Source organism: Bufo gargarizans, chromosome 3 (genome assembly GCF_014858855.1).
Source record: "Bufo gargarizans isolate SCDJY-AF-19 chromosome 3, ASM1485885v1, whole genome shotgun sequence".
Taxonomy (NCBI): domain Eukaryota; kingdom Metazoa; phylum Chordata; class Amphibia; order Anura; family Bufonidae; genus Bufo; species Bufo gargarizans.
The window spans coordinates 366,077,508-366,091,661 of record NC_058082.1 but is presented as its reverse complement, the minus strand read 5'-3'; the positions used below and the strand labels follow the sequence as shown (position 1 = coordinate 366,091,661).

The 14,154-nt window shown below is 41.5% G+C and overlaps 1 protein-coding gene across 3 annotated transcripts in view; it reads left to right on the top strand.

Moving 5' to 3' along the window:
* Positions 1 to 14,154, top strand: part of RPS6KA1 (ribosomal protein S6 kinase A1) — a 202,856-nt gene that overhangs the window by 136,215 nt on the left and 52,487 nt on the right. For all 3 annotated transcript variants that reach the window (XM_044288060.1, XM_044288062.1, XM_044288061.1), the window contains 3 exons: positions 9,385 to 9,473; positions 9,572 to 9,636; positions 11,314 to 11,416. In XM_044288060.1, coding sequence (XP_044143995.1) covers positions 9,385 to 9,473; positions 9,572 to 9,636; positions 11,314 to 11,416 — 257 coding nt within the window. The remainder of the gene's footprint in view (positions 1 to 9,384; positions 9,474 to 9,571; positions 9,637 to 11,313; positions 11,417 to 14,154) is intronic.

The following is a 14,154-nucleotide window of genomic DNA, read 5'->3' as shown; positions in this document are numbered from 1 at the left end:
CAGCTAATGAAAACCCAAAAGTCAGTATCTAAGAAGGTTAGAATTTTACTAAAAAGTTCAATATTGTAGGCTCATGATGTCACATTCAATCAACACAAAACACCTGCCAAGGTTTCCTAAGCCTTTAAATGTTCCTTCAGTCTGGTTCTGGTAGGCTACACAATCATGGGGAAGACTGCTGACTTGGCAGTTGACAGAAGTCACTGACACACTCCACAAGAATATTAAGCCACCAAAGGTCATTGCTGAAGAAGCTGGCTGTTCAAAGTGCTGTATTCAATCATATTAAAGGGGTTGTCTGAGTTAGTTTTTTTGTCCTTTGTACGTTTCTTACTAGGAAAACGTAAAGGCTTTACCATGCACTTACTTCATCTGTAGTGGCCCCTTTCTCAGATTTCACTGAGGGCCACATGATCTGTGATGTCAGCTTCTCTCCCTGCTCTGATTTGTGCACAAGCCTGAAAGAGCAGATATGTGTCTGCACTGACTGAGCTGCTGCCCTGTGTCTCCCTCCTACTGAATACTTCAGGAAAGATTAACCCCTTAAGCAGCAGAGAGGGCTGGAGGCTTTGGTGAGCAGTTGCAGGCGGTGAAGAGACACAAGATCCTCATCCTGCAGCCACAGAGCTGACAGACTAGAGGAGTTCTGCAGAGCATTACACAAGAACAGGTAGGGGGGAGATCCTGTGTGTATCAGCAGTGTCATTGTACAGCTGGGACTTGTACTCCTGCACATACAACATGCTGCTGAGCATCCCAGCAGTCAGACATTTCGCTCAGGGCAGCACTTTTATTCACTCCTTGAGCAGAGGGAGGGGCACAAATATTCATGAGGAAACTTCAGAGATTGTTGTTATTTAAGATTAACAAAGCGCCAGAAGAGAACCAGGAAAATTAGGAAATAACATTATAATTTTTTTTTTGCCTAAAACTTGCTTAGCTTAGTTACATATTGCTATATATTTTTTTTTTCATAATTCGGACAATCTCTTAATAGAAGAGTGGAAGGAAACAGTGTGGTAGAAAAAGGTGCACAAACAGGAATTACTGCTGCCTTTTAAGGATAGATAACCACTTCACAGCCGGGCCATTTACCCCCTTCCTAACAGAGCCTAATTTTACAAATCTGACGTGTCACTTTGTGGTAATAACTTTGGAACACTTATCCAAGCCATTCTGAGATTGTTTTTTCATGACGGTGGTAATTTTGAGTCTATATATTTCACCTTTATTTATAAAATAATCCAAAATGTACCAAATTTTTAAAAAAGTTAGCAATTTTCAAAATTTCTATTTCTGTGCTTTTTAAAACAGAAAGTGATACCTCATAGAAAATGTATTACTTAACAATCCCCATATGGCTACTTTATGTTGGCATCATTTTGTAAATGTAATTTTATTTTTTTGGGGACATTAGACTGCTTAGAATTTTAGAACCAATTCTTAAAATTTTTAAGAACTTCAGGGCTACGGATTCATGAGACCTCTCACAAGGTTGCAGCTTACGCTGATGATCTTCTGTTCTTCCTCACCAACCCCAGGGTTACCTCTCCCAAACCTCTTTCAGGAACTAAAAGTATATGCTTGCCTCTCGAACTTTAAGATTAATTATCAAAAATCCGAAGCTTTAAACACAACTCTTTCCCCTTCCACGGTCCAATCTATTTCAGAGAACTTTCCATTTAAATGGGCTCGCTCATCCTACCAGGTCAACTACCCGCCTCTTCTCCGAACTATAAAAGCAGATCTAGACAGGTGGCATACTGGTACGTTCTCTCGGTTTGGAAGGATATCTATTTTTAAAATGAATGTACTGCCAAAAATTCTATTTTTCTTCCAAGCCCTGCCGATCCACAACCCCAGACTCTTTTTCCATACTCTTTTGAAAATGTTGACCCATTTCATATGGGCCGGCAAACCGTCCAGGATAGCCAGGTCAATACTCTTTCGTCCCAAGCTGGAGGGTGGCCTAGGGCTACCTGACTTCCTCTCATATCATAGGCCATCACATCTTCTTAGGATAGTAGTTTGGTGTCGTCACCAAGCCTATAAACAATGGGTCTCAATTGAGCAATCCTTCCTGATTACTCCATTGTCGGCCATTCCTTGGTTGTCCACCCAGGTCTCATTGGAGGCACGCCTACACCCGACTATAGGCCCCTCCATGAAAGCCTTTGCCAGTTGCAACAAATTCAGTGCCCACCATCTGACTGCCTCAAATCAATGGCTCACCCCTCAACAGATCTCAGAGACGACTGGAATGTCTACTCTCAACCCGTGGCAGTCTAGACAACTTGCGCATTTCATGTCTACACTTCCTCCTGCGATTACATATGTTCGAGACAAGACAGACTTTGAGTCCCTCTGTGAGCAGTCTGGAGTGACTAGACGTACCCTCTCCCGCACATATAGCTTGCTAATATCTCCCCCGGACCAACCTCCCCCCAACTTTTTCTCTCAATGGGAAACTGACTTGGATATCACACTTTCCTCGGACCAACGGTTGAGACTATACACGTGCATTCACAAAACATCTATGGCCAGCAATGTTCAAGAAGCGGGTTTCAAACTCCTGTCCCGTTGGTATAGGGTCCCAACTAGACTTAACTCCATTTTCCAATCTACCTCTCCCTTATGCTGGCGATGTGGCTCTGAGAGGGGTACATTACTACATATATTCTGGTCTTATCCCCTTCTCTTGGCTTTCTGGGACTCTCTATGGGGAATTACGTCTAAGTTCACTACATATACCCTCCCTAAGACACCTGCTTTTTTCCTGCTCCATCAGTGCGAGATTCCTCTGGCATCCTACAATGTCTGTGGTAAGGCACTTGGTAAACGCGGCAAGAGCTTGCATCCCATGCCTATGGAGGCAATCATCTGCTCCCTCCGTATCAATGTGGATCAATAGAGTTCAGGAGATTGAGAATGGAAGATCTCACTTCTTCACTGAGACACATTGAAAAAGGATTCACCAAAACCTGGAGTCATTGGTTGACCTTCTATGACTCCGCTGAATGTAAAGCGCTCCTAGCACCTGAGTGAGAGTGTAGGTTCGTGACTGCTGTCCCCTTTCCTCCCCCCCCCCTTTCTTCCCTCCCCTGCCCCCTCTCTTCCCTCCCCTGCCCCCTCTCTTCCCTCCCCTGCCCCCTCTGTTCCCTCCCCTGCCCCCTCTGTTCCCTCCCCTGCCCCCTCTCTTCCCTCCCCTGCCCCCTCTCTTCCCTCCCCTGCCCCCTCTCTTCCCTCCCCTGCCCCCTCTCTTCCCTCCCCTGCCCCCTCCATTCCGTGTCTACCCTTCTTTACGACATTGTATTTGGATTCAGTTTGCTTTTTACTTTTCCCGAGTAGGGCACTATAATTATGACTTGTCGATTTTGTAATTTATTGTACTCATGCTTTATTACTGAGTTGTATTCAATACTAGTCCCATTGCTCGTCATGCTTTGGGCTATTGAAAAATTGAAAAATCCTAAATAAAGAATTTACAAACCCAAAAAATTTTTAAGAACATTTTCAAAACCCAATTTTTAAGGACCAGTTCAGGTCTGAAGTCACTTTGTGGAGCTTAAGTAGTGGAAACCCCCCATAAATGACCCCATTGTAGAAACTACACCCCTCAAGTTACTCAAAACTGATTTTACAAGCTTTATTAACCCTTTTAGGTGTTCCACAAGAATTAAAGAAAAATGGAGATTACATTTCTAAATTTCACTTTTTTGGCAGATTTTCCATTTTAATCTACTTTTTTTTATTCTTTAACACATTGAGGGTTAACAGCCAAACAAAACTTAATATTTGCAAGCTATAGTAATGGGCGAGCACACTTCGTTTGGCAATTTTATTAAATTTAATTAAATCACACAATTGGAAATTACACACGTGTATAACATGAGAATATAAAACAATGTAATATAAAATACACTAAAATCCAATGAAAAACCAAGTGCAAGGTATATACACTTCATAAAAGCTGACACCACCACATATGTGTCTGGCAAAGTCCACAAGATGTTACAGCTAGTATTGGGATAATTCCTAATTCGCACAATGATAAACTGGTTATGTTGTGCTAAAGTTCTAAATGGTGTTGATTAGAATCCCATAAGGATAAGTCCACATATAAATGTAGGTACCGTATATACTCTAGTATACTATTTATTTCAAAAGAAAAATATATACTATTTATTTCAAAAGAAAAACAATATGGTATCAACAATAACTTTAACAGTACAAAAACCAACTAAAGCGAATATTCGATTTTTGGGAAAATACCAGTTCATGCGAATTTTTATGCGAAAATTTGAATGCGATTTTTTTTTTTTTTTTTTTTGAGAATTTTCGCAATCAAGACCTAGACTCTAGTATAAGACGAGGGGGCTTTTTGAGCACAAAAATGTGCCAAAAAACGAGTCTTATACTCGAGTATATACGGTATATGTCCCAAAAGTTTGCTGTGCAGATATTCAGCAACTTAAATGTTCCAAAGATCGTTGGGAAATCAGTCTCTTGATTAGTATACTCCAATAATCGTTACTGTTTTTTTGGCCACATATATTATGGTCAATATGTTTATAGCTTAAGCTTAAGTCCTCTTACCTTCCTCGGCGTTACTGTCGAGGGTCGGGCGGCGCGGGACAATGCCGGCGTCTCACTCCGTACTCCTCTAGCTGGCTTACCCGAAATATCGCGGGAATTCGGATGGGACTTCAGTGTATACTATGTCCGTGCTTCTTACTCTTCCTATTTGGTACAGAGGAAGGAATCTTTTCGGTCTGTGAATCTTAGTACCGGTAACATTTCGACTGTCCTTTGGAGTAAATTTTCTTAGCGTGGCCACGCTTATAGCTGCGGAGGTGCTTTTTACAGGTATTCGGGCCAGACGCGTTTCGGGCATTAGCCTTCCCTTCATCAGTGGTATCGAGACACCTGTTTGCCTCCGCCTTTTAGTTCCAAATGAGCACCCAAATTGTGGAAAACTGGATTTCCTTCTAGAAAGAGACTTTTCCTGCATTTTTGTGCATGCGTTTTTCATGCGTTTTTTGGGGTACATGTGCGTTTTTTTTTTTTTGTTATATGTTCCTTTTATCCTCGTGGACTTATGGTATAAACAAATTTGCTATTTGTGATTGCCTTACAGAGTTATGTCATTTTCAGATTTATCATCACATATACTTTCATGACCATAAATGGTTATGTCTTAACATCCTGTTTTTCAGTACCTATTCTTCGTGCATACTATATTTAAAATACCAATGGACATTTTATTAATACATTTTTTTTTAATTAAAATATTAATTAAAAAGAACATAAAAATCGAGGATAAATTCATGGCGGATCCTTTGAAAAAGTCTGTCTGACTTTTAGTGGTATACCCATATATTTGAATGTCATATTGTGGATAATTTTAATCAATATATCTTGTAAGTGGCGTATGAACAAAACGGATTTGAGGATGTATGAGGTTGGATGGAACACAAATCCGTTTTGTTCATACGCCACTTACAAGATATATTGATTAAAATTATCCACAATATGACATTCAAATATATGGGTATACCACTAAAAGTCAGACATTTTCAAAGGATCCGCCATGAATTTATCCTCTATTTTTATGTTCTTTTTAATAAATTAATATTTTAATTAAAAAAAAGTATTGATAAAATGTCCATTGATATTTTAAATATCATAGTATGCACGAAGAATAGGTACTGAAAAACAGGATGTTAAGACATAACCATTTATGGTCATGAGAGTATATTTATGCGATGATAAATCTGAAAATGACATAACTCTGTAAGGCAATCACAAATGGCAAATTTGTTTATACCATAAGTCCACAAGGATAAAAGGAACATATAGCAGAAAAAATGCACATGTACCCAAAAAAAGCATGAAAAAACGCATGCACAAAAATCCTGAAAAAGTCTCTTTCTAGAAGGAAATCCAGTTTTCCACAATTTGGGTGCTCACTTGGAAATAAAAGGCGGAGGCAAACAGGTGTCTCGATACCACTGATGAAGGGAAGGCTAATTCCCGAAACGCGTCTGGCCCGGATCGGATACCTGTAAAAAGCACCTCCGCAGCTATAAGCGTGGCCACGCTAAGAAAATTTTATCCAAAGGACAGTCAAAATATTACCAGTACTAAGATTCACAGACCGAAAAGATTCCTTCCTCTGTACCAAGCCGGAAGAGTAAGAAACACGGACGTAGTATACACTGAAGTCCCGTCCCAAAAATATTTCAGGTAAGCCAGCTAGAGGAGTACGGAGTGAGACGCCGGCATTGTCCCACGCCGCCCGACCCCCGCCAGTAACGCCGAGGAAGGTAAGAGGGCTTAAGCTATAAACATATTGACCATAATATATGTGGCCAAAAAAACAGTAACGATTATTGGAGTATACTAATCAAGAGACCGATTTCCCAACGATCTTTGGAACATTTAAGTTGCTGAATATCTGCACAGCAAACTTTTGGGACATATACCGTATATACTCGAGTATAAGACTAGTTTTTTGGCACATTTTTGTGCTCAAAAAGCCCCCTCGTCTTACACTAGAGTCTAGGTCTTGATTGCGAAAATTCTCAAAAATCGCATTCAAATTTTCGCATAAAAATTCGCATGAACTGGTATTTTCCCAAAAATCGAATATTCGCTTTAGTTGGTTTTTGTACTGTTAAAGTTATTGTTGATACCATATTGTTTTTCTTTTGAAATAAATATTCAAAAACCTTTTAACCTACTGATGCCTCAATTAATGTAATTTTATTGGTACGGTATCTATTTTTATTTTTGAAATTTACCAGTAGCTGCTGCATTTCCCACCCTAGTCTTATACTCGAGTCAATAATTTTTTCAATTTTTGGGGGGTAAAATTAGGGGCCTCGGCTTATATTCGGGTTGGCTTATACTAGAGTATATACGGTACCTACATTTATATGTGGACTTATCCTTATGGGATTCTAATCAACACCATTTAGAACTTTAGCACAACATAACCAGTTTATCATTGTGCGAATTAGGAATTATCCCAATACTAGCTGTAACATCTTGTGGACTTTGCCAGACACACATGTGGTGGTGTCAGCTTTTATGAAGTGTATACCTTGCACTTGGTTTTTCATTGGATTTTAGTGTATTTTGAATTACATTGTTTTATATCCTCATGTTATACACGTGTGTAATTTCCAATTGTGTGATTTAATTAAATTTTATAAAATTGCCAAATGAAGTGTGCTCGCTCATTACTATAGTTTGCATTTTTTTACTTTACCAGAGGGTGGGTGTCCCTCTAATTGGGCTAGCAGCACCTGTTCCCATATTTCGTTTGGAGTGAGCCACCATTTTGATTTTCTTAAAACGTAATATTTATTACCCGGATTCTGCGGTTTACAGAAACACTCCACATGTCGTTGTAAATTGATGTAAGGGCACACGGCAGGGCGCAGAAGAAAAGGAGTGCCGTATGGTTTTTGAAAGGCAGATTTTGCTGAACTGATTTTTAGATGCCATGTCCCATTTGAAGCCCCTCTGATGCACCCTTACAGTAGAAACTCCCAAAAAGTGACCCCATTTTGGAAACTAGGGGATAAGGGGACTGTTTTATCGTTGCTATTTTGGGTTGCATATGATTTTTAATTGCTCTATATTACGTTTTGTGTGAGGCAACATAACTAAAAGATGGCTGTTTTGGCACCATTTTTATTTTTTACAACATTCATATGACAGGGTAGATCATGTTCTATTTTTGTAGAGCAGGTTGTTACGGACGTAATGATATCAAATATGTCCACTTTGTTTGTTTTAGTTTTACATAATAAAGCATTTTTGTGGCTCCATTTTCTGAACGCCTTTTTTTTTTTTTTTTTTTTGTCTTGTGCAGAGGCTCATTTTTTGCAGGAACAGTTGACGTTTTTATTGGTACTATTTTTGGGTACATATGTTTTAATCATTTATTATTGCACTTTGTGCGGCAAGGTGACCAAAAAATTGGTTGTTTTAGCACAGTTTTTATTTATTTTTACAGTGTTCATCTGAGGGGTTAGGTCAACAATAGAGCAGATTGTTACAGATGTGGTAATACCTAATATGTATACTTTTTTATTATTTATTTAACTTTTACATAATGGCATTTTTTAAACAAAAAAAAGTTTTAGTGTCTCCATAGTCTGAGAGCCATAGCTTTTTTATTTTTTTGACCAATTGTCTTAGTTAGGATCTAATTTTTTCAGGATGAGTTGACTGTTTGGTACTATTTTGGTGGGGCATATGCCTTTTTGATTGCTAGGTGTTGCACTTTGTGATTGGTGACACAAAATGGCTTTTTTGGCATTTATTTATTTATTTATTTTTTCATAACGGTGTTCGCCTGAGGGGTTAGGTCATATATTTATATTGATATTTTTATAGAGCTTGTTGTTACTGATGTGGCGATACCTAATATGTATACTTTTCTTTCTTTATTTCACTTTAACACAATAGCATTTTTGAAACAAAAAAAATTATGTTGTAATGTCTCCATGTTCTAAAAGAGCTATCGTTTTAAAAAAAAATTGGAGTGATTTTCATATGTAGGGGCTCCTTTTTTGCGGGATGAGGTAACTGTTTTATTGGTACCATTTTCTGGGACATGCGCCATTTTGATCACTTGGAGTTGCACTTTTTGTGATGTAAGGTGACAAAAATGGCTTTTTTTTTTAACATTTTTTTTTATTTTTATTTTTTTATGGTGCTTATCAGACAGGGTGGATCATCCGGTCGTTACGGATATGAGTCCTATATATTTGGGTTTACATTAGCTGTAAACCATAAACATGAACATTAAAAGAATTAAAGGCTTTAAATGGATCACTTTGTGTGTAATGATGCTCTGACAGGCATCCTCAAACTGCGGTCCTCCAGCTGTTGTAAAACTACAACTTGCACAATACTCTGCTGTAGGCTGATACCTGTAGGCTGTTTGGGCATGCTGGGAGTTGTAGTTTTGCAACAGCTGGAGGACCGCAGTTTGAGGATGGCTGCTCTATGATATGAGTTTCACTCTTTGAATTACTGAAATAAATTAACTTTTCGACGATATTCTCATTTATTGAGATGCACCTGTATATGGTCAGATGAAACGAAATCTGACTGCGATCTTTTAAGTCAGTTTAGTAACTGTCCTAAAATACTGTGAATGCTGAATAGGTGTCCAATAATAAGTGGAAACATTTGGGTAAACTGCACACAATTTTGCTGCAGATTTGTTTTTCACCCATTACAGTATAATTTCTGTATGAATAGGAGTAAAAAAAAAAAAAATCACTTGAGTATATAGAAAGCTTGAATATGACTCGGTATTTCTCCATTTTACTCTGTGTTCATTCTCTTACCTTTGTTTTCTAGAGCCAAATTGGGGATGCCCCAGTTTCTCAGCAGTGAAGCTCAGGGTTTGTTAAGAGCTCTCTTTAAGAGAAATCCAATCAATAGATTAGGTAAACTTTGCATGAGAGCGTTTTTATGTTTAATTTTCCAATATTTACTCATCTACAAACTCTGAACTGCAATGCTTGCTATGCTGCTCTTTTTATAGGCTCTGGCGTTGATGGTGCAGAAGAGCTGAAGCGCCACCCATTTTTTTCCACCATTGATTGGAATGTGAGTATTAAATTCTACAATGCAGTTAGCGCCAAGCAATAGAAACTTTTCACTACTTGAAAAAGCATAGCCTCTGTCTATACTAGACATTCCAGCTCCGTTTCTGGATGGCAGTTGCTCTCCTCCCCACACTACATCTTCTACAGGTTGTGAGGTCCTGCAGATAAGCTTTGGTCACATTTAAAGAGGTTTTCCGGTCCCACAATCAAAATTATTTTTATGTGCTCCTAACACCCCTCACCATGCATACATATGCCCCCAATACCTTTTTTTTTTTGTCACCATGCATACATATGCCCCAATACCTGTTTTTGCCTTTCTCCCTGGAAGACATCAGATTATCCTGGCAGATCTGTTTACTTTCTCCACCTTCTTGTTTTGTTGAATACATAACTTTATTGATACACAAGCCTGGCTGCACTGCACAGTGATTAGTCGCAGGCTGGACACCCCCCCCCCCCCCCCCCACTGCTCTGTGTGCAGCAGCTACTCCTATAACTCCTGTGTCCATCTTTCTGCACACAGACATGATTCTACTTCTCAAGCCTCATGCACATGACCGTTTTTTTTGTTTTTTTTTTAAGGTCCGCAAAAATGGGGTCCGTAGGTCCGTAGGTTTTTTCTTCTGTGGGTCTTCCTTGATTTTTGGAGGATCCACGGACATGAAGAAAAAATTGTTTTGGTGTCCGCCTGGCCGTGCAGACCCAAACGGATCCGTCCTGACTAACAATGCAAGTCAATAGGGACGGATCTGTTTGACGGTGACACAATATGGTGCAATTGCAAACGGATCCGTCCCCCATTGACTTTCAATGTAAAGTCAGGAGTCCCTATTATCTGAGTTTTCTCCAATCCGATGGTATATTTTAACTTGAAGCGTCCCCATCACCATGGGCACGCCTCTGTTAGAATATACTGTCGGATATGAGTTAGATCGTGAAACTCAGATCCGACAGTATATTCTAACACAGAGGCGTTCCCATGGTGATGGGGACGCTTCAAGTTAGAATATACTAAGAGCTGTGTACATGACTGACCCCTGCTGCCTGGCACCACCCAATCTCTTACAGGGGGCTGTGATCAGCACAATTAACCCCTCAGGTGTGATAGCCTTTCCCCCACAGGTAATAAAGATGGGAAATTTTAGGGCCGGAGAATCCCTTTAACTGAAAATCTGCATTTTCTTATTTTCATGGACCTGAAAATGTATCTTACAGAAATGTTTAGCAGCAGCAGAAAGAAATAGAAATATAGATGTGTGTGTATATATATATATATATATATAATATATGAAAAGAAACTCCACGGCATTGAAAAAAGGTTCCATTGAGAGGACAGAAACGTTGCAACTGGTGGAATAAATACGCACACTTTATTTGGGAGTGCCGTGGAGTTTCTTTTCTTATTGGATGGTGGTATTGCATCTACAGCCGCTGGCACTCCTTCTCTACTGTTTGGATTGCGGTGCTGCCCAGAGTTAGGGGGGAAAAAAAGTGTGTGTGTGTGTATATATGTATTTTACAGGTTTAAGATCTCATTTCATAAGAGATCTGTTAGATTTCTCATGACAATACTAAGAACAAAAACCCCTGCAGTAGGGTGAACAGCAACCGACTAACACCATCATGCTGTTTAATTTACACCTTTCGAAACTGAGCTCCTTCTTTCTACTCATAGAAGCTGTACCGCAGAGAGATCAGCCCTCCCTTCAAACCAGCAGTTACGCAGCCAGATGACACCTACTACTTTGACAAAGAGTTTACTTCACGCACTCCAAAAGGTGATTTTTTTTATTTTTTTTTACTTGCTTGAGCACTTGTATGCATAAAATACTACAGTTGTTACTGGATATTCATATTTCAGATTTCAAGCTGAAATTCATAAACTTTTTATTCTACACTTTTGTGTACACAAATTTAGCACTGAAAAAAATAAAATAAAAAAAAATTATATATTTTACACACACACACACACTCATTGGCTAAAAATAACACACCAAGGATTTGTTGGAATCGAATGAAACTTTATATGGATGAATATAATGATGATATATGTAAGCGATTACAGTATTGGAGCAAAGGGATTGTGGGGTGTAACGGACCGTTTCAGCAGACAAGGGGTTAAGATCCGCTTAGACGATATGCCCCTTTCCGAGAGACAGGCACAGCTACTGCAGAACACCAACCTCCCGAACTGGATACAAAATAGCACTCCAAACTGGAACCTCACAAGTAGCTGTCAGTCAGACGAACAGGAAAAGCGTACAGTCAGCTTACACTCCTGGCAATCAGTCTCCAACAGCATACAGGGAATCCCCCAATAACGAGACAAGGCTCCGTGTTGAGGGTCAAGCAGTGGTCTGATGTGCTGGCACACCCAGCCTGGTTTTTATTACCGTTTTGCAGATACAGAACAGATACAACATATCCCCACAATGCATCATGGTTTCCTCCCCTCTGTCCCGGAGACGACCGAACACAATCCAATTATCTCTCAGGACAAAGGGGAGATCACCAATACACATGTGGAGTACGGTCAAATTCCTCCACAGAGTATCTGTACTCCACTGCTGGTTCCATCCTGGTGCTTTTAGGGTCACTGTACTGAGACATGCGTTGCCCTTAAATTGTAGAATCCACAGAAATGGTGTCTCCTGTAGCTGTCCTTCTGGCTGTAGGAACGATCCCGCTGCTTGCCACCAATGTAACGGCACCGTTTCAGCAGACAAGGGGTTAAAGTCCGTTTAGGCGATATGCCCCTTTCCGAGAGACAGGCACAGCTACTGCAGAACACCAACCTCCCGAACTGGATACAAAATAGCACTCCAAACTGGAACCTCACAAGTAGCTGTCAGTCAGACGAACAGGAAAAGCGTATCAGTCAGCTTACACTCCTGGCAATCAGTCTCCAACAGCATACAGGGAATCCCCCAATAACGAGACAAGGCTCCGTGTTGAGGGTCAAGCAGTGGTCTGATGTGCTGGCACACCCAGCCTGGTTTTTATTACCGTTTTGCAGATACAGAACAGATACAACATATCCCCACAATGCATCATGGTTTCCTCCCTCTGTCCCGGAGACGACCGAACACAATCCAATTATCTCTCAGGACAAAGGGGAGATCACCAATACACATGTGGAGACAACAGGACAGGAATCACCACCCAAACACACAATGGCACACCCCCACAGCAAACACAGACATTTAACATATCCCCAGATAGCTCAAGTCTGAGTGCATATCATTAGGTGAATGGCACTCAGAATACACGAATACAATAATATTAGCTATCTGGGTGCCCTCACATAACATACAATTTAACCGAACGCATAATAACATAAAATACAATTCTACAGACAGATTTAAGCTGTGCGGCCGGTCTGTTTTCTCCTTTAAAGTTACTATGGGCCATAATCCTGAGGCAAGAGGCTTTTAAACAGCCCCCTCCAAAACACAGTGGCGAGGTTGGTTTCGCCACACATCTCCCCCCCCCCAGGGAAGACTAACCAGATACCTGACCTCACGCCGGTCGGTACCTGAGTTAGTCTGGCAGCCCACCCACAACCCAATACTGGACCTGTAGAATTTAGTAGGCTGTCTCTGTCCAGTGAATCCACCAAGGTTATATTGGTAGCTGGTACTCCCGGTCTCTGAGTTGCTCCCTGGCTTGGAGTGAAGGTTGCTTTGTGGGCAGGGATCAGCGGTACTCTGCCCTGGTGCCAGCGTTACCACGGAAGAAGCCTGGTTGGAGTCTGGTTGTTGGAGGGGGAAACCGACTGTCTCCCCTTTGGCTAAACTGCCCTGTTGCTGGGGGACAGGAACAACTGTCCCTACCCCCTGTGCTGTAAGTGCAGAGACCACGGTCCCATCTGCACAGTTGTGGGGCTTACTGTCTCCCCCTGGTGCGTTAAGCTGCCGCTGGGGAGAGGGGGTAACGAGCTCCTCTCCCATACATACTTCCAGCCGCTGGGGAGGGCGACCGACCGCCTCCGCTCCCAATACAGTGTCCTGCTGCTGGGGAAAGGAGACTGGGCTCTCTATTCCCTGTAGGACACTCTGCCGCTGGGGGACAGGACCAACTGTCTCTGCCCCCTGTAACTCCGCCTGCCGCTGGGGAATGGAGACTCGGCTCCCAATTCCCAAAAAATCATGCTGCTGCTGGGGGGCAGGAACAACTACCTCTGCCCCCTGTAATTCAGCCTGCCGCTGGGGAGGGAGGCCGTTGCTCTCCTCTCCCTGCATTTCACACTGCCTTCCCGGCACATCACTCTGCTGCTGGGGGGCAGGAACAACTACCTCTGCCCCCTGTAACTCAGCCTGCCGCTGGGGAGGGAGGCCGCTGCTCTCCTCTCCCTGCATTTCACACTGCCTTCCCGGCATATCACTCTGCTGCTGGGGGGCAGGAACAACTACCTCTGCCCCCTGTAACTCAGCCTGCCGCTGGGGAGGGAGGCCGCTGCTCTCCCCTCCCTGCACTTCACACTGCCGCTGGGGAATGGAGACTGGGCTCCCACTGT